This window comes from Sceloporus occidentalis, unplaced genomic scaffold (assembly GCF_023333645.1).
Source record: "Sceloporus occidentalis isolate IW3139 unplaced genomic scaffold, rSceOcc1.0.p SCAF_5, whole genome shotgun sequence".
Taxonomy (NCBI): Eukaryota; Metazoa; Chordata; class Lepidosauria; order Squamata; family Phrynosomatidae; genus Sceloporus; species Sceloporus occidentalis.
The window spans coordinates 20,385,779-20,412,468 of record NW_028316985.1 but is presented as its reverse complement, the minus strand read 5'-3'; the positions used below and the strand labels follow the sequence as shown (position 1 = coordinate 20,412,468).

At 40.4% G+C, this 26,690-nt stretch overlaps 1 protein-coding gene across 2 annotated transcripts in view; it reads right to left on the bottom strand.

Annotated features, from left to right (window-relative positions):
- Positions 1-26,690, bottom strand: part of LOC149311738 (WASH complex subunit 1-like) — a 67,299-nt gene that overhangs the window by 18,537 nt on the left and 22,072 nt on the right. For both annotated transcript variants that reach the window (XM_089526697.1, XM_089526698.1), the window contains one exon: positions 24,522-24,676. In XM_089526697.1, coding sequence (XP_089382823.1) covers positions 24,522-24,670 — 149 coding nt within the window. In that variant the 5' untranslated portion in view covers positions 24,671-24,676. The remainder of the gene's footprint in view (positions 1-24,521; positions 24,677-26,690) is intronic.

Here is a 26,690-nt window from a genome sequence, read left to right as displayed (position 1 = left end):
GCCCTTGATCTCTTCCCTTTACCACATGAGAACTGCCACACTGAAACTTATTCAAAGTCCACTGATGATAAAATCTTTTCCATATTTGCCTTCTGAATATATGTGTTATAAAGAGAACACATATATTCAGAGGGAAAGGGGGACAATCCAAAGAAAATATAGACCACATGGGTTGATTGGATGTCTACTGCAGGGTTTCCTGAAGCCAAGTAATCAGTGAAGCCCCAAGGACAAGTTGAAACATTAGACTGGACTATTATGTGTTGACCTGCTAGCAAGAACAGAAGGGTTGTGATCTCTCTCCCTCTGGTTGTCCCCAACCTGTCCAAACCAATAAATCTTCTGGAGTCCTTTTTTGCACCACTTGGCATGGAGCTTTAGAAGAAAGAAGGACACATTTTTAAAAAGAAACAAGAATGACTACAATGCAGGGCTAGCACATACTTGGGTTTTCTTTATGTTTTGGCAACTTAACCTGTCCCATACAAACTTGATGATTAGGATCCTCTTCAGAGAACCAGCTCTATGTCCTGTCCACCATCAGATTTTGGTGGGTAGGCACAGGAGACAAGGCCTTTTCTGCAATGCTGTCTAAATTTGCAGAAGCTGCTGCAGAGGAGAGCAAAGCAATATCATCTCAGCTTGTCTTTTAACCTACTGTTGCAGTCATTTGGTTGATGACTGGTTTATATAGATTTTGGTCTAATATTTAACATCTGCCCTCTACCCAACTCACACTCCTCCAATAGCTTGGAAACCTTCCCACAACAGGGACACCTGATAAGCAGGTGATGTTTAACACCAAACATAGAATTTGCTTATGGAATTCACAGCCATATGACATAACAAAGCCTTAGATAATTATTGGTCCACCCTACTTGAATTTTAGCCTGGCTACTAATTGGGATCTATGAGAGCCAGCATGGTATAGTGGTTTGAGCACTGGACTGACTTTGGAGACCAGGGTTCAAATCCCTGCTCAGCCACAAACACCCACAGGTTGACCTTGGGCAAGTCACACTCTCTCAGCCTCAGAAGAGTACATATTCTGAGTGCACATTCCTACCTACAAGATGTCTTATGACCTTGGCCAGTAGCACACGTTAGATTAATTGCAATCAATACTTACATTCACACAGAACTCTCTAAAAAGAGAATTTGATTTAACACACAGCAATCAGGATATATATATAATTAGGGCAGCGGTTCCCAACCTGTGCTCCATGGAGCCCTTAGGGCTCCACAAATCAAAAAGTTTGGGAACAGCTAATAGTAACTATTATGGTAGAGATTTATAAATGACAAATTAGTACCATGCAAAATACAAATAAGCACCTAACAGATATGGTTGCTTTATGATGAGGAAATGCAAACTCAAATGAGCAAACAAGGCTGAGAAGGCTTGAAGTTAAGAAGTATGAAACTTTAGGGGTTGTAAAGGGAGAGAGAGGTTAGAGAAGAAAGAAGTTCAAAAGTAGACAATGTAAGATTTTCCCAATACACACAGAACAGAGAAAGATGGGGCAATTTTGAGGAGGGACAATGTGCAGGTAAACTGCTCCCTGAAAAGACAGATTTTAGAGATGATGAATGTTAACTTTACTTGGTCTTGTTGGATCTTCCCTGGGGTAAAGCTAAGAAGTGTTAGCACTCCTGTCTGGAACAACAGGGTAAAGAAAAGGAGAGCAAGCTAACCAAGGTCCTCTAAGCTAGAGCCAGGACTATGAGAATAAGCATGACATCAGGAAGTTCTCTAAAATATAGAGACCTCTCAATACAAAGGATGTCCATCTGGGTTTCTTGAGAGACATTGCTCAATACTTGGTTCAACTAAACAAAGCAATGTTTTGGACAAGCATCCACTCAGAATCACAGAATCATACAGTTGGAAGAGACCTCAAGGGCCATGCAGGAAATCTAAATCAAAGCATTCTTGACAGATGGCCATCCAGCCTCTGCTTAAAGACCCCCAAGGAAGAAGACTCCAGAGTTTGTTCCACCTAATGTTGAGAGGTGGAATCTCTTTTCCTGTAACTTGCATCCATTGCTCTGGGTCCTAGTCTCTGGAGCAGCAGAAAACAAGTTAGCTCCCTCCTCAATATGACATCCCTTCAAATATTTAAATAGGGCTATCATATCACCTCTTAACCTTCTCTTCTCCAGGCTAAAGATTCCCAGCTCCCTAAGTCGTTCCTCATAGGGCATGGTTTCCTTACCCTTCACCATTTTAGTCGCCCTCCTTTGGACAAGCTCCAGTTTTTCAACATCCTTTTTGAATTGTGGTGCCCACAACTGGACATAGTATTCCAGGTGGGGCCTGACTAAAGCAGAATAGAGTGACACTATTACTTCCCTTGATAGACACTATACTTCTATTGATGCAGCCTAAAATCGCATTGGCTTTTTTAGCTGCTGAATCACACTGTTGAGTCATATTCAACCTGTGGACTCCCAGATCCCTTTCACACATAGTATCGTTCAGCCAGGTGTCCCCCATCCTACATCTGTTCATTTCATTTTTCCGCCCTAAGTGCAGTACCTTACATTTCTCTGAGTTGAAATACATTTTGTTAGCTATGGCCCAGCTTTCTAATCTATTAAGGTCATTCTGAAGTTTGATCCTGTCCTCAGGGGATTAGCTACTCCTCCTATGGTGTCATCTGCAAATTTGATAAGTATACCCCCAATTCTGTCATCCAAGTCACTGATAAAGATGTTGAATAGCACTGGGCCCAGGACAGAGCCCTGTGGGACCCCACTGGTCACTTCTCTCCAGGATGAAAAGGAGCCATTGTTGAGCACACTTTAGGTTCAGCCAGTCAACCAATTACAAATCCATGTAACAGTTACGTTGTCTAGCCCACATTTCACTAGCTTGTTTGCAAGAATGTCATGGGGAACCCTGTCAAAAGCCTTACTAAATCAAGATACACCTAAGAAAGACATCACAGAATTGCTGATCTGATCATTTCCAATCAATGCCATTCCTGCCTAGAATGCATTATTTACCAACATCAGGGCCAAATGCTGGGAGAGACAGAACCTTATATCAGGGTATACAGTATTTCAACATTTTCATCAGTTTTCTTAGAAAACCTAGTGATAGTAGATAATGGAGCTCAGTATAGATGTTGGCTATAGGATATGACCCAAGGCCTTTTCAGCTAATGCTTCTAGTTCTCAGCCAGACAGCGGAAGAGGTTCCATTTTAAAACATAGACATGTGCATCATGGCAAAGGCGTTGTACAGATATGGCTGTCTCTAAGGCTCAAGGTTTTGCCAACAGCTGGATTTGATGGACACAGCAAAGGAAGAGGTACTTGAATAAGGTAAAGTCATCATGTCAGGAGTCAAAGACAGTGAAAGCCAGAGTGATTCATCAGGTCTAGATTAAGAGGCACTATAGGATTAGGGATGAATCAGACACATGTTCTCAATATGTATACACCAAACTGCTTGAAAGGCAGGGTTTTATGAACAGACAGGCAAGGTTTTATGAACAGGTAAGTCAATACCACTTGCCTGAAGGGCATAAGTCATCAAAGGGTTATTTGCAATCAGTACTGGGGTCCAAGCCATGAACAATAGACTGGCAATAATTTATTCCAATAATGAGAAGGGCCAGAAAAAAAATGGGAGGAGGTTAAGCAATTACAGCTGAGCATCAGAAACGTCAAGAGAAGCTGCAAAGTAGACCTCCCTAGAATACCAAGCAACTCCAATTTCATGTCTCAAGTACAAAAGTAAATGATCAGTCAAGGAGAAAGAACATTACAGAATGGAATGAGAAATGAACAGCACAAGAGGAAAAAACAGCTCAACTATTAAATGAGTTTTCCTGAAGTCCTACCGCATATAGTAAGAAGGAAGCCAGGGTATAGGATTGCTGATCTGCACACGTTCCAGCCTTGGGCACTGAAACTGAGTGGATGGCAACAGAAACATCCTGTAAGTGTTTTTCTCCCAGTAAGCCCAACGTAGATGCTCCTTTTGTAATGTATAAGCTGACAAATACACTTTGAACACAAAGCTGTATTCAGTTAACAGAATTCTTAGTCAACATGTTGCTAGTGCTGGATCAAATGGGCACAGAGCAGAAGAACATCTCTCAAGAAAGTCATGAGAGAGGAAAGGAAAGCCTAAATAATTAGTCTCAGCTCTTAGTCAACCCCAGCTTTGACTTAAGGTGAGGCAAATGAGGATTACTGTGGATTTGGTAAATGCTGAGATTCCACACATGTGCAGTAAAGGAATTAAAACTGGCACTAAGCACAGAGATCAACACAAACCAGTGCTCTGTTTAACCTAGGAGTTATGTTGATGCTAGCTGGTGAAATCTCAGATGCTTGTTCTTCCACACAACGAATGGGAGCAAAATGGAATTAATGTGGACAGTTCCTCAGTTTGCACAATTTAGACAGGGCAAAACATTTGAACTGTTATTGTAGAAGCTCTTTAAAGAAAGACAGAAAGTATGTCTCCCACAACATGCATATTTAGGTCAATATGTATATGTCTGTGCATGGGAGGTGGCCAACAGCATCCAGTGGTCAAGGAAAACTTTTTTTTACAAAAAAAGCCTAAAATCAGTTGATACAGTGAAACTGTTGTTGTTTTTGTTGTTATTGTTGTTGTGTGCCTTCAAGCCATTTTCGACTTGTGGCGACACTATCACAGGGTCTTCTTGGAAAGATTTGTTCACAGGAGGTTTGCCATTGCCATTCCCTGAGGCTGAGAGTATGTGACTTACCCAACGTCACCCAGTGGCTTTCATGGCCAAGTGGGCAATCGAATCCTGATCTCCAGGGTCATAGTCCAACACTCAAACCACTACACCACAAATAAAATAAATTCATTTTGTAACCACTCTCAGTGTAAATCCCTTCCAAAGGCGAAGTCATGTAGGCTGAACAACTGCTTGGTTTCTGGAATATATGTTAAAGCATTACCCATCCCAGCCATTTCCCTTTGAACTCCAGCCTGCATTTTCTGGTCATAAACCTATCTTGTACCATAGTTTCTGGCTGGGAGTGGGGGAGTTACAGTTTACGTTTGTCACCGCCACAACAAAACTGTCCCTGAAGAGCAGTTCCTTCCTTTGGGGATAAAAGAATGCCATTCAGTCACATAGGAAAAAATGACCAATCGTTATTTGAGATATGGCCAACCGTATCCCAAGGCCCATAACACTAACAGCTGGCAAAAAGTAGTGTAGGCTCAATCTGGGCCTATATATGCAACAAAATTAAGTTGTCAAGATGTCACAAAAAAGTCCAAACTATCTCAGACAGCAAAGAAAGAAATTTTGTTCTTAATACAAACTGAGGCGGGATACATACCGCCATATAGTACGTATAGGATACGTACTAGGGTTAGGAAGGGGCGGTGCTTCCGCACCCCCTTAACCCTAGTACGTATCCTATACGTACAAGATGGCGGCGCCCCTTCCACATGGGCGCCGCCATCTTTACGTATCGGACGCTGAGCGTCCGTACGTGTCGCAGCCTTTATGACGTAGCGAGTGTGCCCCTGGCACCTTGCTACGTCACAAACGCGACTGAAAAAGAAGCTCCATTTTGGAGCTTCTTTTTTGGTCCGCGCGGGAGCCGCGCCGTCTGAAGGCTCCGGCTCCCCCACGGACCTACCGGCGGCGGCAGACCGCCGCAAAGCGGCGGTTTGTACCCCGCCCGAGTCTCCCTTATCTGAAAGATCCAAGCAAATGTGTTTGGGAGTTTGGATTTTTCTTTTTGAATTCTGGAATTCCTGTATTTTTACACACATACATCTTGAAGATGGGACCCAAGTCTAAACAAAAATATACACCTTATACACATATCCTGAAGATTATTTTATAAAAATAATTATTTTAATAATTTTGTGCATGAAACAAAGTTTGTGTACACTGATCTATCACAAAATACAAGTACCATTATCTCAACCACCCATGAATAAAGTTTTGGCTTCTGAAGTATTTTGGATATCGGAATTCCAGATAAGGGACATTCAACCTGTACTTCTTTCTAATAAAATCCCTATTACAGGGTATCTCCACCCCCACCCCAAAAAACCTCAAGCACAAAGGAGCTTTTTTTTTAAAAGTGCTTTTCCACTTAGAGTAGTTCAGACCATATTATTTTAGCAGTCCCCTACCCTTCCTGCAAATGTTGGCCAAACATTTTCTGCCAGATATATCAAATGGTTCCATTCTTAACTTGCCAGACTGAAAACTTGAGGAGCCTCCTGTACCATCAATGGTTGTACAGAAGGGAGAATTTCAGCAGGTGTTGCTTGTTCTCTGGTTGCATGCCAAACAACACCAGCAGAAATTCCTTCTTCTACACAACTATTAAAGGTTGCGGTTTTCACCTGGGCAACACTATTATATTCATTTCTAGAATTTCTGTTGTGGACAATTTGTGGCCCCTGAGATGTCACTGCACTATATTTCACCTTATTCTTTATCACTGGCTATGCTGACGATGGTTGAAAGGGAACTGTAGCCCAACAACATTTGGGGAACTCCAAATTGCCTCCCCTATACAGCAGCAATGTCAGGGAGCAGGGTGCCCTGGATAAGCTTGATCCCATTCCACTAGCTGTCTTGATCCCATCCCACAAGCTCAAACTTTGTCTTTGCCCTCATTGTTTGGGTGATGAGATCGCTGGACAAGAAGGTAGAATTAGCCTAGGCTAAGCAGAAGCTCACCTTCTCTATTTTACCCAGTTAAGCAGTACGGTCATGGTTGCCTCTACTGTGGAAGTGGAGAGGTTGGCAATGGTTTTCCAGTGAGAGGAGAAGGCAGGAGAACCCACCACCTTCAGAATTTGGGCTAGGTTTTTTTGACTATACAGTCGGCCCTTCTTATACACGGATTTTTTATACACGGATTCAAGCATACACGGTTTGAAAATGTTCCAAAAAAGTATAAATTTATCTTGATTTTCCATTTTTTATAAGGGACACCATTGTCCTATGTCATTATATTTAATGGAATTTGAGCATACACGGATTTTGTTATACACGGGGGATCTTGGAACCAAACCCCAGCGTATAACAAGGGTCCACTGTAATTCCCAGAATCCTCACCCAGCATGGGGAATTCTGGAGAGTCTAGTTCAGAAAAATAAATTTTCCTCCCACTGCTGCCCCTTGGTCTTCTAAAGAAGAGTACCATACAGCCAATAAACCCCCTACACAGCTTCTACCAGCATGGCTATCATTTGCTCATGAATGTACAGAAGGGAGCAGTAGACACTTGTAATTTGTGACTGCTCAGGGAGGCATTTAAAAGTCTATTATAAATGCCAGTTTCACCTCAAAAAGTTTGAAAGGCGGCAAATTACACAGTGTGTGTTTTCTCTCCACCAGAAAAGCCATATAAGTTCAAGTCTGCTGTCACGGGGGAGAGAAATCTCCCAGCCTGACTTGTTTGCCTTCTGCTCTTTTCCTTTCTCCCCCTTTTTACATTTAGAGCAGCCTCTTTGTGTCCTATTTCATGTCTGAGTAAGTGCAATCAAGATGATGATGGGTAGAAATCCCATGAGAAAATGTAATCAAGATTTCTTCTTCCCCCGCACTAAGCTATTGGTTATTATCCTAATTAATGTTTATCACACTTTGATTACTCCTTGAGCCTGATTTGCAGGTGCTGATGTGCTAGCAGACAGCTCCACTTTGGAAGGTGCTAAAGTGCCTTGTGGGGCTTGTAAAGATCAGAGCTGTCAGGGCGCCTGTATGCATGCATGCATGCATGCATACACACACACACACACACACACACACACGTGCAAGTACACTCATTCTCTCTCTCTCTCTCTCTCTCACACACACACACACACACACACACACCCCACGATCTTCTGTGTAGCAGGTTCCACAGGGCATATTCTTGCCCTACAAAATCAGCTTTGATTTCTGAACTTTTTTTCTCTATAGAATACTCCACAGAGTGAGAAGGTGTCAATTTTCAAAGCCCCCTTTTCATGTTTTCTACACAGTATGAAATCTGCTGCAGTATGGCAACTTCCTACGACTCCTGGGAAATGTCAAAACAACACTGTGTCACATGGGATGAGCCCACAAGCCAGCTCTTTCTCCAGTTTTTGGAGCTGGTGATGCCAACACAATAAGAACCATCTGCTCCAGAAGGGGGGCTTCTTCATTTGGATATAATCTGAGCAGCACAGAAGGACCTGCAAAGCCAAATGTCTATAGGAACACATCAATACTATATTAAGAATCCACTTATACTTTGTAAGAACAGAAGAATCCTGCTGGATCAGACTAAAGACTAATCCAGTCACAAAGAGGCAAACCAGTTGACTATGGACAGCCTGCAAAGAGAATGTGAACTCAGCTGAACCCTCCTTCTTTCTTTCCACACAACTGGTACATTAGCCATCTTGACTACTGATCACCCATAGTCCAATCCTTTAACTATCCAAGCTGAAGAAGCCATTGCTACTTTTTGTTGGAATGAATCCAAGAATATAATTATGCACTGTGCAAAGAAGTACTTCTTTTTATCTGTCCTGAATGCCCCATCATTCAGTTTCAGTGGATGATGCCAGGTTTAAATGTTATGGGAAGTGGAGGAATGTTTGTCCCTATCTGCTATCTCAACATCATGCATAGTTTTATAGACCTCAGTCATGTCTCTCCTTACTCTCTTTTTTTCTAAACTGAGCAGGCTCCAATATTGGAACTTGCTTCCAAAAGGGGGCTGTTCGAGCCCTGCGATTATCCTGATTGCCCCTTTCTGAAACTTTTCCAGCTCAATCTTTTGTTTCATCTTTTCCCAGAAACCTTTGCTTTCATTCACAGACTTCTGCACTCTTTCAGAGGCAACTTTTTTAAAATTACAATTGGCCCTCGGTATCTGTGGACTTGCCATCCACAGATTCAAGTATCTGTGGACAGCAAGCCCACATTGTCCCCAATGGTGGTGCATGCATGTGGCCGTGCTACCATTAGGGACAGCCCCTGTTGTCCCCAGTGGTGGCACATGCACACAGCTGTACCACATGCTGCCATTAGGGACAATGAGTCCTGTTGTCCTAATGGTGGTGCAGCTGTGTATACGTGCCACCATTGGGGACAACAAAGCACCACTAGAAACAACGGGGGCTGTCCCTAGGCAGCGCAGCCATGTGCAGGCACTGCCTTTGAAGTCTCGTTGTCCCCAATGGTGACATGACCATGTGCATGCACTGCCACTGGGGACAACAGGGGATTCCTTAATGGCGGCATGGCCACATGCACATGCTGCCATTGAAGTCCCATTGTCCCTAACTGTGACGTGACCATGTGCATGAACCATCATTGGGGACAGTGGAACTTGAGCATCCATGGATTTTAGTATCTGGAATGGATTGCCCGCAGATACCAAGGGCCAACTGTAATTGCAAATATCAGTTCCAAAACAAGCAAACATTATTAGTTGTAACTGCTAGAGGGGTGGGAGGAATAGTATCCTTCAGATGTTGTTTGGACTGCAACTCTCAGCATTCCTTACCACTGGCTAGACTGGCTACGCTTGATGCCAGCATCTAGAGAACTGCATTTTGTCCACCCCATGTGCAACAGTCACCTTTGCAAGTAAAATCTGACAAACAGAAAAAAGAAAAAGAAATAATGGTTATCAAACCAAGAACTGAATTTACTACATTAAGAGGGAAGAGGTTGGGTTATATGGCTAGTAAGACTCCTCCAACTCTACAGTTCTATGAAACCCATCAAATGGAAGGGACTAGAAGAAAACCAGTTGAATGTTCGAAACCAACCTACATTAACAATTTAATGGAGGCTATTGGTACCAGTTGGAGTGCTTGGTACCAACTTCAGTTGATACGTCAACTGCGTCCCTATCTGGACCAAAAGGACTTTGAAGCAGTGGTACATGCACTGTTAATCTCTCATTTAGATTTCTGTAATGTGCTCTACATGGGGCTACCCTCATACCAAGTTCGGAAGCTTCAACTGGTACAAAATGTGGCAGCCAGATTGGTCACCGGTACATCTAGGTCTAACCACATAACACCTGTGTTAAAATCTCTTCACTGGCTGCTGATTAACTTCCGTGCGCAGTATAAGGTGTTGGTTATTACCTTTAAAGCCCTACATGGCTTGGGCCCGAGTTACTTGAGGGAACGCCTCTCCCTACATAATCCGCCCTGCACTCTCAGAACATCTGGGAAGAATCTATTAGAATATCAAATGACTAGATTAATAATGACTTCCCACAGAGCTTTTACTGCTGCTGCTCCTAAACTGTGGAATGTCCTACCGGAGGAGATCCATCTTATTACCACCTTAGATGCTTTTAAGAAGGCACTTAAGACGGATCTCTTCCGGTGAGCTTACCCACCCGGCCCTGTATAGGAGCCTTATTAAATGAAATGTTTCACTCCTTTGATTATGACTGCCATATTTGTTATGACTGTTATGCAATTTTATTAATAATGTTAGTATTTTATTGATTGTATCTTTGTATTTGTAATTTGTATCTATTTTATTGGATGTAATCCCACATTGATCCGCAGGGAGAGGCGGGAAGTATAAATAACTTATTATTATTATTATTATTATTATTATTATTATTAAATAAAGACACCAAATCCCATCTGATCTTGGAAACTAAGCAGGGTCAGCACTGGTTAGAACTTGGATGGGACAATGCCAATGAAAAACAAGTGCTGTAGCCTATACTTCAGACTAAGGAATTCACAAAAGTATCTTTGAGTATTCCTTGTCCAAAAAATCCTATGAAATTCATGAGGTCACTATAAATCAATGGGCAATCAAAAAGCACGTATGCACACATTAAAGACTATCTGTGTTTATATCCAATTTCATATTTGATCTTCTACACACATATAACTGAGCTGAACATTTGTATCGGAGGTATTTTCATGTACAGTATGATCGACATGTACAAGGGATCCATACCTATGATTTTACTTACCTGCCTCTGAAAAAAAAGTCCTCTCTAGGCATTTTTTAGGTTCTCCAGCATGATTCTATGGCATGTTTCCACTAGAAGGTGACTCCAGAGTTGCACTGGAAGATCTAGATTGCTAGAGAGATGTTCTCTTTGGCCGTTTATAGGTCCTCTGATGCAATTCTATGGTACGCCTCCAATGGAAATCATTAGTTTCAGTAGGGTTCACTATTACCTGCAGTTTCATGTTTCCACGGTAAATCTGGGAATGTATCCCCTGTGGTCATACTGTATAGTAAGTTAGTAGAGAGCAAAGTATGGTCCATAGGCCTCCAATTCTTTTTTGTGGCCCCCATGCACCCTTGGAACAAATCAAGTTTTAAGATCTGAAAATCTCTGTTGCACGTTGCTTCCAAAATTCAACAGCAGACTGCTAAATGCAGAAGCAGTTCAATTAACTAACAGTCTATACTTTAGTTCAAACAGGAAGCTTTTTATTTGCAGGGAAACCATGGTTTTGCAATGTACACAGTGCAGGTGATTAATGTGGTCAGTTATCTAAATTCAAATAGAAAGCCTTTCATTTGCTGCAAAACGATGGCTTCTGCCACACAGTGCAATTGACTAATGTAATCAATTGCCTTAATTCAAATAAGAAGCTCTTCATTTGCATGGGAACTTTGATTTTGCAAGTAATTCAGTGGCTAGGAGGCAGAAGTGTCTGGTGCTCAGTTCTGCCACTGTATGTGCCATGCTTTCCTGGTAAGTTGAAGTTCATGGTTTCCCAAGATAATTTAAAATTTAAAAATGTTCCGCAATGAATTAAAATCACTCTATAATGAATTTAATTTACCCTCTAATCAGTACATAATTAAAACAAATTAAATTGATTTCAGTTAATTTTAACTATTTCAATCTATTTAACACATAGAATTATTAACCCACTGTATTTTTAAAAATATATATTACTGTAAAACTAATCTGAAAAGTTGTTATTCTAAAAACAAAACCTTCACCTGGTTGTTGATATTAAGATTATGCCAGCATGAATGAATCTTCAGTAAGTCTGAATTGTGTAAAATATGTATTAAGTTTATAGCGAGAAAAGGGGCTCTTTGGGGGGGGGAGGATCACATGATTAAATTGAGTCTTTCGTGATTTAAATCAAATTGATTTTGCAAATCAAATTGATCTAAATCAAACCCACACTGTTCTCAATAAAAAGTTTGTGTTAGATTTACAAAACACAGTAATGGCAGCATATGGTTTAGATGCTGAAATCTACAAAAACAACAGGGAATGCTGAAAGCAGGACTGAAAACACATCAGTGAGTTGACACCCCCCCCCAATGGTGACAGCTGGCTGGACTGCTAATTGCCTATTGATTGTCAAATCCCCAAATGCCATTGTATACATAACACTGTATGCAGTAAAAGTAAGGGCAGCTTACCCTATATCTGTAATCATTCAGCTTATCACCTTGAGTATCAGCTTCCCTATTGACCCATGAACAATGATGGAACAAGGGAAGATCTGTTTTAAGAATGAAAGCATGCAAAACTGACCTGGACTAGACTTCAGCAAAGAGTGGCAAGGTTTGTCTCCCATATATTTGCATTTGTATTTTATGCTTCTCAATGTAGCTCATGCCTCTAGCCATTGGAGGGAATGCTTCCGATCATGGCCCTAATCTTGCAAATCTCTTCTTGTAGTTTTGGTAAGCAGGCTACTTAATGCCATATCAACGGGCACTCATAGAACATAAAACTGATTCAGGTTTTGTCATTTGTTCAATGAAACTGATATGTATCACAGCTACATTTTCAGAATGATGATGAAGCAAGAGAAACACTTTGGCACAAAATAACTCGTAAAAATGAATTATTTTGTGCTAAAGTGTTTCTCTTGCTTCACTCATCATTGTGAAAATATAGCTATGATACATATCAGTTTCATTGAACAAATGCCATTGAACAAAAATTAGTAATGCTTGTAAATCTGCAGTTTGTAGATTTCATTCTTGACTTCTGAGATCCAGATCTGTTAGAAAGGAGGTCACTTCCAGTCATATAATCTCTTAACACCCAGTTGTCTTTTGCTCTTTCACACGCCACTTTGATACCATGTTTAACAGCTATGGTTCTGTCCTAAAGAATCATGGGGCATGCTATTTAGGGCAATACCACATTGCACTGTCATAGCACCATAATTCCACTTTTACTGCTATGGGTGCCTCCTGTGGAATTCTGGGGTTTGTAGTTGAATGAAACCTAAGAATTCTCTGGCTGAAAATTTCTAAATGCCCTTCCCCAAACTGCAAATCTCAAGGATTTCACAGGAGGCAGCAGTAGCAGTAAAAGTGGAATAATAGTGCTATAACAGTGTGGTATGGCAAATGTCTTAGTGAAAAATTAGAGTTTTCTGGCAGAAAATTCTAAATACTTCATAAACTAAAAATCCTAGGAGTACATGGGATGGAGGCATCAATGTTAAACTGGTACTATAGTTGTATAATCTGAAAGAAACCTCTGTCAAAACTGTTCCAGCTTGCTGCAATCCTTTCCTGCCCCACAAACCTTTGTTTGCAGTGATCACATTGCCATTAAATTTGTTCTTTCTGCCTGATGTTCTGTTCATATCTTCTAAGGCTTGACTAGATTCCTTATCTTTTTTTAAACTGTTCTAAAATCTACAATATTTATCTATTAACAGCAGCTAACTGAGAAATGGAGACAAAATGCACAACTGATGAATATATGGATGTGAAATGATATATGGATGATTATGTTTTGACTGAGCTGACCAAGTACAGTGATTAATGTTTTGTTGATTTTAGTTGAAATGTTCTTTTCTTATTATATCTCTTTGCACTCTCTCCACTCTGTTGGTTCTGATCATCTTGCTCAATGTCATCGTCTATCTTGAACTATAGTTCCTCTTGTGACACTTTAAGAAGTGTTTCCTTTTCTGAAATTTGTATGAATTTGTCAATATGCACTTCCATCCACACCCACCCTTTTATCTGCTTTTGGTTTTTTCATTTTGTCCAAACTAACATTTTCTTCTTTCATCTTCTGCTGCAGACAGTTCTGCTTTCCCTTGTTCAGCTTTCCTATGCTTCTTTCCTTCTCAAAAAAAAAAAAAAAAAAAAAAAAAAATAGAACCTATCTCAAAATACAGGCCTGTTGACAAAATACAAGGTTGAACTTGCAGCATGAGGAATCTTAAAGTAATTACAACTTGTTTCCTTGGTTTTGGCTGACGGACTTAAAAGTATTCTTCAGGATTTTATTCATGATGATCAATGTGGATTTTATTTTTACTGAAAAGACAACTAAGAGACAATATTAGAAATATACTAAATTTATGGGAATGCCTAGACACAATGAAAAGCAGGGTGCATTGATATTTTTTTACGCAGAAAAGGTCTTTGAACTGGACTTTTCTATTTAGACTTTTGGAAGAGATGAATTTTAGAGATAATTTCATTAAATGGGTTAGCTCGATTTATTTGATGTAAAAAGCACAAATAATAGTTAATGAGAATGATCTAGCTCATTTGAGAGACAAAAAGGAACAAGACAAGGATATTGACTGTCACCATTTTTGTTTATTTTAGTGGCTGAGATCTTGCATAGAGATATAAGACAAGGTGAGAAAATTAGAGGAATATGAATTTGGAAAGGGAATCATACATGTTAAGGTCATTTGCTGAGGATTTGATGATTACTTCGGAAAACCCACTAGGGTTGATAAAAAGGCTCATGGGAAAATTTAAAGAATTTGGGGAACTTCTGTCACAGAATATTTCATAGTCTCCCAAGCCAAATGGGCAACCTTTGTTTTTGTCTCATCTCATCTTTAATTCCTATGGAGCCAAATATGGCATTTGTAGGCATGGTCATGTCTATCTGGTTTTTTATTTTATGTATAATATATAGATGTTATAGGGCCTACACAACAGGCGCTTGATAGGAAAACACTAATGCTGTGCTTATTTATGTTCTCAAAGTGCATCACATAAGTTAATCTTAAAACAATCTTGTAGAACTTTATTATCACCATATAACAGCCAGAAAGGGGTGTAACAAAGAAAAAAAAGTAGCTTATCCAAAGTCAAAGCTATTCAGAGGGTTTCTGACATAACAGGTATGAACAAAGTTTCAACCTCCTAATTGCAGTTTTAGAAACTGCTGCTTCTTCCTTTGTTTTCCCCATTTTAAAAACATGGTTTTAGAAACTGCCATTTACTCCTTCACTGTTCCTATTCTGACCTGGGTGATGCTTCCCATTTAACTTGTGCAAGTGCATTTGCAAGTAGTTCCTGTGTCAAGAAATTCTCACACAATTGCTTTTCAACATATTCTTGTTCTTCCAGCTTATGATCTCTTGCCATCCTTCAGATCTTGGAAGGCAAAGTGGAGAAAAACTGAGTCATTCTATCTTTCTTAAAAATCACAAGACAAGCTTCTTTTCTCCAAATAATACAGAGCTTTGCTGCTTTTCATGATCTGTTAAGAAAATACTTTACATGGCTCTGAGACATTTCAAGAGGCCCTAAACCATTTTAATTTCAAACAAAGTCTATTGACAGTACTATATATTGTCAAAAGGGGGAGGGGGGAGACAGAGAAAGGGAGACAGTGTAATATGCCAGCCAAGTGTGAAGAGCAGACCTTTCACACTTCTTCCTTCCCTCCTCACTTTATTGCTGGACGTTTGCAGCTAGAGTGTTATATTTCCAGACAGTTCTCTTCTCACTAAACCTCTGATGGAAGTCATGCCTGTAAAGTGAAGTGACTTCTCTGAATCTTCTCCTTCGGGGCTGAGTGAATGGAAGAAACTCACCCATAAGAGCAGAAATGTAAAATTAATGCCAGTGGGAGGGTTCCATGGTTGACTATGATGAGAAAAGGCAATTCTGGCCTCTTTCATTAAAACAATTAACACTGGCAGTAAAAATGCAGGTGACTTCTCTTGGGGCATTCAAGAGACCAAGAAAAGGTGGTGACCTATCATGCTACCGAAAGTAAACCTCATTCATGAGAAGTTTCTGAATTATTTAAAGCAGACTTATACAAGTTCTTGTTTTGGACTTCAGTTGCCAGAAACCCAGATCAACATGGTCAACGAGAAGGGATTATGGAATAGGTGGATTAAAACATCTGGAGAAGGGAAGATCCTGATTTAAAAAATGCCTGAAAGAGATGGATTTTGAGATTGCTGTCAGTTTATTCATTGTCCACTCCTGATCTACGCCAAAGAAAACAATCTGGCAGATATTGGCTCATATCCAAATTCTCCTTTCATGCTTTGTCTCTTCCTGATTCTATTTCAGACTGGTAGATGATACTGCACATTTAGGAGATGCCAAACATTTTTTATGAGTAGACCTCACATCTTGATGAAGCAGGTTCTTCAGTGGAGAAAGGAGATCCAGGAATCTCATAATCAAATTATTCAGGAAGGTTATTATTCATTTATTCATTCATTCATTCATTTATTGTATTTATACCCCGCCCTTCTGCCCTCAGGCTCTCAGAGCGGCTTACAATTATTATTTTAATTAGATGGTTCTCTGCCCTCAGACTTACAATCTAAAAAGGTTATATCATGGTGGAGAGTCCAGGCCTAGAGCCGTTTGGCAAGACATGCACAGCATCTCCATAACAGAGCATGCTGGCCACAGCCAACAGTAACGACCAAGAGAATGTATGTGTAGGGCTCTGAGCGCTTGAAATGTGTTACATAAATGTTAACAATTATTAATTTTATGCTAGTAGGATGAGAGGAATTTGTCCAGAGCTTGATTTTTGTATAATATATGGTGAAAAAAGGAACCACAAACATATTCATTAAATACAGCAGGCATTTAGAATCTAAGTGTGCAAGGGCTAATGAGATCAAACCTCCTGCGTGTGGCATTTTCCAGAAACCAAAGGCATGCTGGCCTTAAAATAAAAAGTGATGTCACGTAGCTGAACTTTAATAGGTCACACATACACTAGGGACCAACAAGCAATTTTATTTAAAAGATAAAAAGGGGGGAAAGCATAGACTACTTAGGATATTGAATTTTAGCTCTTGAAGAAAAATACATCCACATCATTAGAGCTGCTGTGATCTTTTAGCAGCATTTCATGCACATGCTGTGAGCAACTTTACTTTCCTGGAGAGCTGAAAGTCATGTAGTGATTGCAAGATGGGTTGTTTTTGAGGCAGTGTATGGCTTGGCTTTCTGGAGGACAGGTCTCTAGCTGGTGGGTTATGATCCACAGTGGATCTTTACTTTACAAGTACTTTATAAAGTGCATCAGTTACACAGTCATAGAATCACAGAGTTGGAAGAGACCTCAAGGGCCACCCAGTCCAACCCCCTGCATGCAGGAATACGCAATCAAAGCACCTCCGACAGATGGTCATCCAGCCTCTGTTTTAAAAACCTCTAAAGAAGAAGACCACCACCCTCCAAGGGAGTGTGTTCCACTGTCAAACAGCTCTTACTGTCAGGAAATTCCTCCTAATGTTTGAGTGGAATCTCTTTTCCTGTAGCTTGCATCCATTTTCTGTGTCCTAGTCTCTGGAGCAGCAAAAAAACAAGCTTGTTCCATCCTTAATGTGACATTCCTTCAAATATTTAAACAGGGCTATCACATCACCCCATAACCCTCTCTTCACCTGAGTTCTGGAAGTGCAACCAACTATCCACTGCAACATCATAAGGACATGGTATTTAACTGCATGCAGCTTCCAGCATTGGCTCCATGGTCATTTCTAGTATTCTCTAGTGACACTGGAGAGAAGGCTTTTCCACACTCTTTCCTTGCTTACATTTGGGTTAGGAAAAGGGAAGATGTGAACATCATGCCCTGTGCTGGAAGGCAACAGGAGGAGGAAGAAAATCACATAAAAAGTTTTAAAAAGAGAAAGAATCCTATCTGTATTATAGAACTGCATTATTTTAAAATCAAGAACTAGAAAGGCAGGCCTGTAGCTAGGCCTTTAGAGGCCCTGGGGTAGAAAGTAGGCCTCTGCAGGGCAGAGTGTTTGCACTCTCCCGAGTTCTACTGCGCACTGCGGGTGCCATCTTGGCACACCGCTGTTTGGGGCTGGGGGCCCTGGAGCGGTATCCCAGTTGCCCCAGCCTAGCTACAGGCCTGTAGAAAGGCTGAAGATCTCTGCCTTACAGGGAAGCAGGATCAGAACAAGTCACAGGCCCAAAGATAAAATTCATCACCTAGGACAAGCAGTGCAGAGGGGATAAGAAATTCTGGCATGCCCAGGGTTAGCAATTCATATTTACATTAATGCATTGGAAGCCAATCCACAGTGAATCCTATGTATGGTAGCCAGTTATCATGGCTTGTTCATCTTGTTCTCTCCTTTGCCATGTGAAAACAGATCTTCCACTTTGTTTGGGGGAAAATCTGGCTCAAAGCAAAAAATGCCTCTTCCTCTCTGAATTATTATGCCAATACTGTCCTGCTGGCATTCAAAGTTCAACTAATAATTGCTATAGGACCAACCAAGTACCACTGCTAGAAGAGAGACCACTTATTTTTCAAGTGCCACTAAGAGCCTCCTTCAGTTTCTTTCCTGCCTGCAGAATCCCAGGCTCTTCAAAATGCATGCTGTTTTGATCAAAAGTCACTCAGTACAAGATGTATACACACTGTTATGGTTAACAAGTGTGGAAGACATTTTTTTTTAAAAAAAATCACATCTTAAGATTTACCAGGTATTGCTCTGCAGCTGGAACAATGTTTCAAAGATCTCAAATTCTCACAACTGATTCTAGAACAGGATCCGGGCAAAGACATTATGGCAGGGACAATCAAAAGTCTCATGGTACCTTGCAGGCTAATTAATAAATAAATAAATAAATAAATAAATAAATAAATAAATACAGCATAAGCTTATCTAGAAAAGAACTAGCTTCATCTGACATTTAAAAGATGCTCTTTTAAAAAGCGCTTAAAACCTGACCTGCCACACCTACTTTGAATGACCAAGAGATTTGACTGGACTTTGGGAACATTTGTTTAAGTGAACTGTTTGCATCTGAGATACTGCAGACTATTTGTAGAAATAGGCAAGATTATTATTTGCCCTCTGCATAAGCTCCCTCAATGGGTTGACAACAAATCAACTGCTAGTAGGACTGACTACAACGATCAACAATCAACTGAATAACCAACGGCCATGCTGGCTGCAGGACTGTCAGAGTTAAAGTCCTAAATGTAACTGTCCCAGACTCAATACCTGCACCTGAACTGTCTGAGCATCATAATGCCTTGTTTCCAAAGGCTCCAGATCTGCCCAGCCTTTGGTGCAGATGTCTAGTCAACTACTATCCCACCTCCAACTTTCAACATTTTGAAATACAGTGGGCCCTTCCCTTAGGCGGATCCCCCCACATAAGGGGAATTTCGTGTATGCTTGTGCCTCATTGAATACAATGGGGTGCATGCTCGTATAGTACGATCGTATATGGTACGTGCGCACTGTATCACTGGAGCAAGTAGACATTTTGCAAATGTAGGTACCTCACAATGATATTCAGTTCTTGGGTTTGTCCCTTGACTGCATAAAGATTTCTTCAACTGTTTTTCCTTGAATACATGAGCTGTACACTACTATACTTGCAGCTCTACATCATTTATGGTCACCTGGCAGTTTATGATATAGCAAGTGATAATGTGCAGAGACAACCATCTCTAGAGTGCAAACCTGCCTCTTGGAATTTTATTTAAAAATTCCCCTGACTTCTTAAGATTCTAACACATGTTTGCAAGTAAATAATTATAACCATAAGGCCTAGAAATTTTGCTTTCAAAATATAAGCCGAAAGCTTTGGGATTGCTCACTTCTGAGTACATCTGTGCTCAAGCAGAATCAAAGCACCAATGCACACAGATGCTTTACAGGCAAACCTTTAGGATGGATGAAAAAATTCTCATTGCACATTTCATCCCAAAAAGAGCTGCTGTGTCAGTCTGATATTAGACCCACCATTCTTTTGATGCATTCACTGCATATGTTGCTCTAGAGGCTCTCCTATCCATAGCCGCAGCATACTCTGTCTTTGAAGGCTCAGAGCTGAATGCTTCTCCCTGATAAGGTACAGCTTTCCTGGAAATATGAAATCTAGGCACCTTATCTCAAAAACCAGAAAGAAAAACAGGTCATTCTCTGCTAAGTGGCAAGACTCTCACCTTGAAAGCTTTCCCTTTGATTGGCACAGAACACCCAAGGTTGTGGAACTTTTAATCAGACGCTTGCATAATTACCAAATCATTATTAATTATATCAGAGAGCTCCAAGGAAAGGCAAAGCAAACAAAGGCCCTGATGGAGTCTCTTCTGTTTTTGCAAAGAATTAGTAATTACAAGCCATAAGTGCACTCAAGAGTGAGGGAACAGCACTGTGGCTGGAGTTGCAAGACCTGAGTGTGACTGGCATGCTAAGGTGGCAAAAGGATGGGAGGGCATTTCAACTGACAGAAACTAGAGTGAAGGTTCAACCTTAGCATATACCTCCAAGAGAACAAAGGATAAGAGTGGCTGTTTATGCCTTAGAGATGTGGCCCTGTCTTCCAGGACCACATCTCTAAGGCATTACTCCATTCCAGGCATTCTTTCAAAATGTTGTCCTTCATGGCCAGCCCTAAATGAGGCAATCACCTCAGGTCAAAGCTGTAGGAGGACAGTGGCACCCCCCAGATATTTCTCCTAATGGTCCCAATCACTGCCTTTTGTTACAGGTGGAGGTATATGTGCTACACGGCCAGTCCTGTACCCCCTGAAAAAAACTGCAGCATCAAAGTGTGGTGGTGGAAACTGTCCTGGTACTAGTGTTGATGTAAAATTCAAATGCCAGTCCAAGTCCCTATTGTATATGGACTACAGGGAGAGAGAGCATTAACGTATCTTTTGCCTAAAGCAGCAAACCCAGCTATCCTTCAGCAACTTACATACAGGGAAACATCTGAGGCTACTCTCTGTTTTATATGCTCACCAAATGCACAGCCTATGTATTTTTCTAATTAATGCAAGAGGTTCAGCTAGTGCAGCGTAGATTCAGGGCCATTTTCCACCAGGTGTTTGAAACTTTTTTTAAAAAATCAAAATAAATTGCAAGCTTGGTGCTTCACCTTGTTTTAGAGGAGGATTCTATCACCTTGAAACTTCTAGAATGCAATTATCACATTTTCTTTCTCTAAAATAGCATGGGGCAAGGGGCATAGAATGACTTGGGAGACCACTTGTTTCCTATTTCTCCACTCATATTTATGTCCACGGCACAGTTCAATGGAGGTAGCAAGGTAATGGCATGGAAGTGGTTACTTGCCCCAGGCATGTGCTCATTCTGATTATATTTTAAATACATGTATTTAATCAGCTCAGGGATGTTCTGAATTGTGCTTTCAGTATTTAATAACTTCATTTTTGCTGTTTCAAAGTCCAGTGTTCCCTACAACAAATGAGGTGGTAGAAGACATTACACAGGAAGCAGGATACCAGGAATAAGCTTTAAGAGATCAGGATACCCTTGGCTATAGTGTGCATGTGTGTACAGAAACTTGACCTCAGGTGCTGAGTATGAATAGGGATGCTGCTGTCACCTAAAACTTTCATTTGCTACCATCACACGGTCTTAACAAATGGATACTTATTATGCTACGGCATTATTAACAGGTCTGCCTGCAATGCTATGCCAATGGAATCTTATTATCATTATTGTGTTTATTTATATTCCATTTCTTCCCCCAGTCTGAGACTCAAAATTTTATCTTATAACAGATAAAATACACATAGCTAAAAAAAATATAACAAATATAAATTAAACTATCTGTAAATTACTTGCAGGCACACAACAACAACAACAACAACAACAACAACAACAACAACAGATTAAAACCAGTTTAAAATATAACTGTTAAGGAGAACAAAGAAACAGAATGCAAATAGAAGATAAAGTGCAATTTTGCAAGGTCTAGTCTCCTTGAGCAGTCAGTCTTCAAAGCACTGCCAAAATAAAAATCTTAACCCACCTGCAGAAAGAGAGCAAAGAAGATGCCAGTCTCTCTGAAAAGATTTGTTTTCCCCCCCCACATATCCAGCATTATCTATTGTTTAAGCTGAGAGCTACTTCTTTTCTAAAGGCGGAAGTTATTCCTGGTGATCTCAAGAGTAGTGTAGAAAAGAGAAGGTTTCTTTCTTTTCCTCTTATTGTTAATTGTGTTAGATGTTTGTGCCAGTGGGAAGCAAGGGTGCAGCTACGGAGGGGGGGACCTGACTCCGCAATAAGAATTCTGCCCACAGCCATTACATTTTCCTTTAGTTGCCAAATTTCTAGCATTGCAGTAACTTAAAACCTCAGTTGAGCATTTAAAAATACAGGTAAGACATTCAGAGAAAAAGGATAGGCAAAATTACCAAGGGAATGAAAAGACAGTAAATATAAGGATGATTTTCAGTGCCTCACACTCTGCAATGCTAGAAAATTGGGGGCTGAAGGAAAATTTCACTGGGAGAACGAAATTCTTAGGGGGCATTTCTTTGGGCCCCCTCTGTAACTACACTCCCAGTGAGCAGCCAGGTGGAACAGAGGATCAGCTAAAGCTTTGAAGCCCTTTCTTTGACAATAGGGTGGCAGGACTCTTTTAACACTACTGACTGTTTATAACACTGTACAGAAACTGTACAGAGTCAAGCCAGTGGATGAAGACAGAACATGACATTAAGATTTCCCAGCCAACACTTCCTCAAATTAACACTGAAGAAAACCCTCACAAATCAATAATGCCTCAGTTCTAAATCACAAATTCCCTTAAAAGCACAATTACACTGGGAAAACAGTCCTCTCCACCCCTCACCCTCATGTATTTGTAGCATTAAACTAGACTTGTTTGAATCTTAAGCTTGACAGACAATGCCACAACAAAAGTTTTTTTTCTTAAAAAAGAGCTATTTGATGATGAATGGGTTGTGCAGAAGGTTTTTTAAGGGTGTACGCTGCATTTGTATCTATATTATTACAAACATTTTTTTAAAATTTAAAATTATTCTATTCTATTTTAAATTATGGTTTTTTTACATGATAGCTATTTTCTTATTTTGCATCTTCAAATTTTTAGTTGTATCTTGTTCTAATCTTGTTATAAGCTACTTTACAACAAAGGCAGGGGAAAGGTGGAATATTTAACAAACAAATAAATGAATAGGAGCATAACATTCACTTTAAAAACAGCAGCAAACTGAAATACTAAAACACTGAAAACAGCCAGCTGTGTTGAAACAAACTGTGCATTTTAATGACAATTTGAATAACACAGCAATAACAGCCTAGTACAGCAATATACCCTCATCTTGCAAGACAAGTTGCCATTTCCTCCAAGACCTGAGTGACAGGAACAAATAGAGACAAGTCTCAAGATGCTACTGCTATAAATGCCTTGTTAAATAAAGTTCAGCCCTTACCAACTTAGTCCTCCAAATGTGTTGGACTACAATTCTTGTCACCTCCACAATGACTCTATATGGTGGTGGTTGCAGTCCTACAGATCTGGAGAACACAGAGGCTAGACTGCTATCTGGCTTCACACAATTAAGGAATAACAACTGGGTTCATGAAGGCCTAGAACAGTGATTGGCAACTGTGCCCCTGTCCTGATAAGACATAGTCCCTCAACACTGGCTGTGCTGCCTAGAGCTGATTATAGATGTAGAGCCACATCTATACCTGAGTATCTGAGCTAGAGTATAAGACACCGTTGGTTATCATTACTTTTCTTTGGGGAAGAAATTACACTGGATTCATGCATAGAACGCATATAAGATACATGCTTGGCAGATGAGATACATGCTTGGCAGATTCGTACTACTGGTAGAGCTCCTAGGAAACCATATGTAACAATTCTAGGACCCTGACTTGCTCTGTTCCCAGGCCAACTCATGCTTGAGGATCTGTTACAATGAAATATAATTGCAATAATTATTTATTAATTATGTAAGCTATTAAGTCAGATGCAGTAATAAAAGCCAAGGAAAAAGCAATGTTTGCTCATGCTACTAATTCATTGAAGCACAGTTGCTATTCACCAGGGTCCCTATGATGAATGGCGGCACATCATTCCAACGGATCACTTTCCTGTCTGGAGTACATCCAGATTTCACCCCTTTGGGATGAGACCAATTATCTGATCTTTCCCAATCTTTAAATAAATAGCTTACACCTTGTTCTACAAAGTGCTGACACTTTCAGTTCCTATATTTTGAAAATTCCAAACTCCTACACTATATTTTGATCACTTACCTGATGAAAGGCAGCATTCAGACCTTAATCTGTTGACCCCAAATCTCCTCTGACATGAATGTTAAGATCTGGATTCACTGAACTTTGTGTTCATAATACTGATCAATTAGACAGAGGGCAAGGAAATAAAAACCTAAGCCCACTGCATTAGCTTTTTCCATTTTTTGGCTCACTAAATGCACCAAGGCTGCAAAAGCCAGATTGGTTATTAAAAACACACCACCTCTGATCCTCAACCCCTTCCAATGTGGCCAAACCATACCTGTTGAAGATATCATCTGACACTTTCTGCAGGTATTGAAGTGCATCTGCTATCTGATGAATAGCTTCTTCCCTGCGAAGACCAGACTGGATGAGGGGAACTGAGTACGTCTGTCCTTCCAGGAAATATTTCTGGCTCACAGTAGCCATTTTTGCCTAAAAAACACAAATGGCAGCTTGTTAAAATTTTATTTAAGGTCATGTCAACACCTTGATTCCAGCCTCCTGATTTTCTAGGTCACCCCTTGAATAAATTGTTAAAGTCTACATTTTTAAATGGAAGCATAATGGCAGAAGGTAGCACCATGGAGAGATCTGTTGCAAACAGCGGTTCAAATTGAGTGGCTCGGGTAGTTAATCCCAAGATCACCCCTTAGGACTTCTCGGATTGTCTCAGGCCAATTATTTCAAAATTTGTGTGAGGACTTTAAAATATTTCAAAATCACAATCATGACTTTACTTAGGAAAGTGAGATCAGAGATCAATTTTGTTAATCCTCACACTTTTCTCATCAATACTGCTAATAATTGATGATGATGATGATGATGATGATTTAAAATTATGACAATCCAGGCAACACTTCATTGTCATTCAGTGCCTGAGAAGATCCTAGCAATACCATGAGGAACTCCAGGCATTTCCTTGACTCTGGCTACATTTATCACCCAGCTTTGTTCCTAAGGAAGCACATGTGTGGAAGTCAAAGTGCAGGTCATTTCTCACCAGAGGTTAAGGTACACTGTTAAGAAAGAGCTTCAGTCTCCACTACAAACAGGGTACATATTTCCATGCTGATTCTCACTTTAAAAATATTAATTATATTTATATCCTGCCTATTTGCTAATGAACCTAAGGGCACTCAGTGAGTTTTATGCTCCAGCCGGGACTAGAACCAGGCTCTCCCAAGTCCCAGTCCAACATTCTAACTAATGTATACCATGCTGGGTCTCTGATGGATTATTCCTTTTATATGATAAGTGATAAGAAGTATAAAGAGAACATCCAAAAGTGAGATCAGAGGCTTTGTCAACTCTATCATCAAAATAAGTCAAGAGTGTTGAACAGTATCAATTCAAAATGACAGACCAGAGTTCTGCAGTGCTAGGAAAAAGAAATGAGAGACACTGTTGAAGCTCCAAGGATCCAAAACTAATATGAAATGTCATAAGAGAGGCTTTTATTTCTCCTTGTGACAGAAGTGGGCCAAGAGAATGGTGAGAGGTGGCCCTTTTTGAGTGAACATCACCTTGTTTCCAGATGAGTAACAGAATGGGAAAGCAAGCATGTTCCAGTTGGGGATGGCAGGAAAGACTAGAATGTTTTCTTCAAATAGCAGGCATTGACCCTAAAGCTATGAAACATTGCTTTTCAAGGGTTTTGGCTGAAGGGTTTTGAGAACTACAGTCAAAAAACAAAGTGGTGTTTCCAAAATCTGCTCAAGTCTAAGTACAGTGTGCTTTCCCAGATTGATAATTTTTTTTTAAGAATTCAGAAAATGGCTAAAACCATAACAGTGTTGTAATGGGCCCCCTCTCCAGGCTGGCCCCACAGTTCCAACCCATGGGCTCCTTTCTCTCACCTTCACACTTTCCCCCTCTAAATCCCTACTTGGATCAGGTACTTGGGCCTCAAAGTGGATGTGATGTTCGGTGAGTTTGCTGTGGTAAGCATGACCAGACTCCCTATCAAACTTAATAGGAACAGCCAGACACAGTTGTAAAGAAAGAATGAATAAGTAGAAGGTTATTAAGACACATTAAGATAACATATTAACTCCTGAACTATCACAGATATGTATAAGTTGACCTCATGTGTAAGTCAAGGGCAAGTTTGGGGGTCAAAGTTATGGATTTCGATATGACCTGGGGATAAGTCAAGGGTAAAACTTAGGGGCATGTAACAAAGGATGTAAAGGACAAAGCAAAGGAAAATGATGCCAAAGAGCTTACAAAATTCCAGCGAGCATAACTATTTGTGCCCACCCTAAGGACTAGATAGTTGAGAAGGAAAGTATGGCAAATGGTGGCTGTGTGATATGTGTGTGGGAGGTGACCAGGAGAAAAAAGGAAAGAGCTTAATCCATTAAGTCAGTAGAACCTAAAAGAAGCACCAACCCCCTCCACCCTTTTGGCACTCCTTTGAGGGGAATTTCCAAAGAGCCGCTGTCAC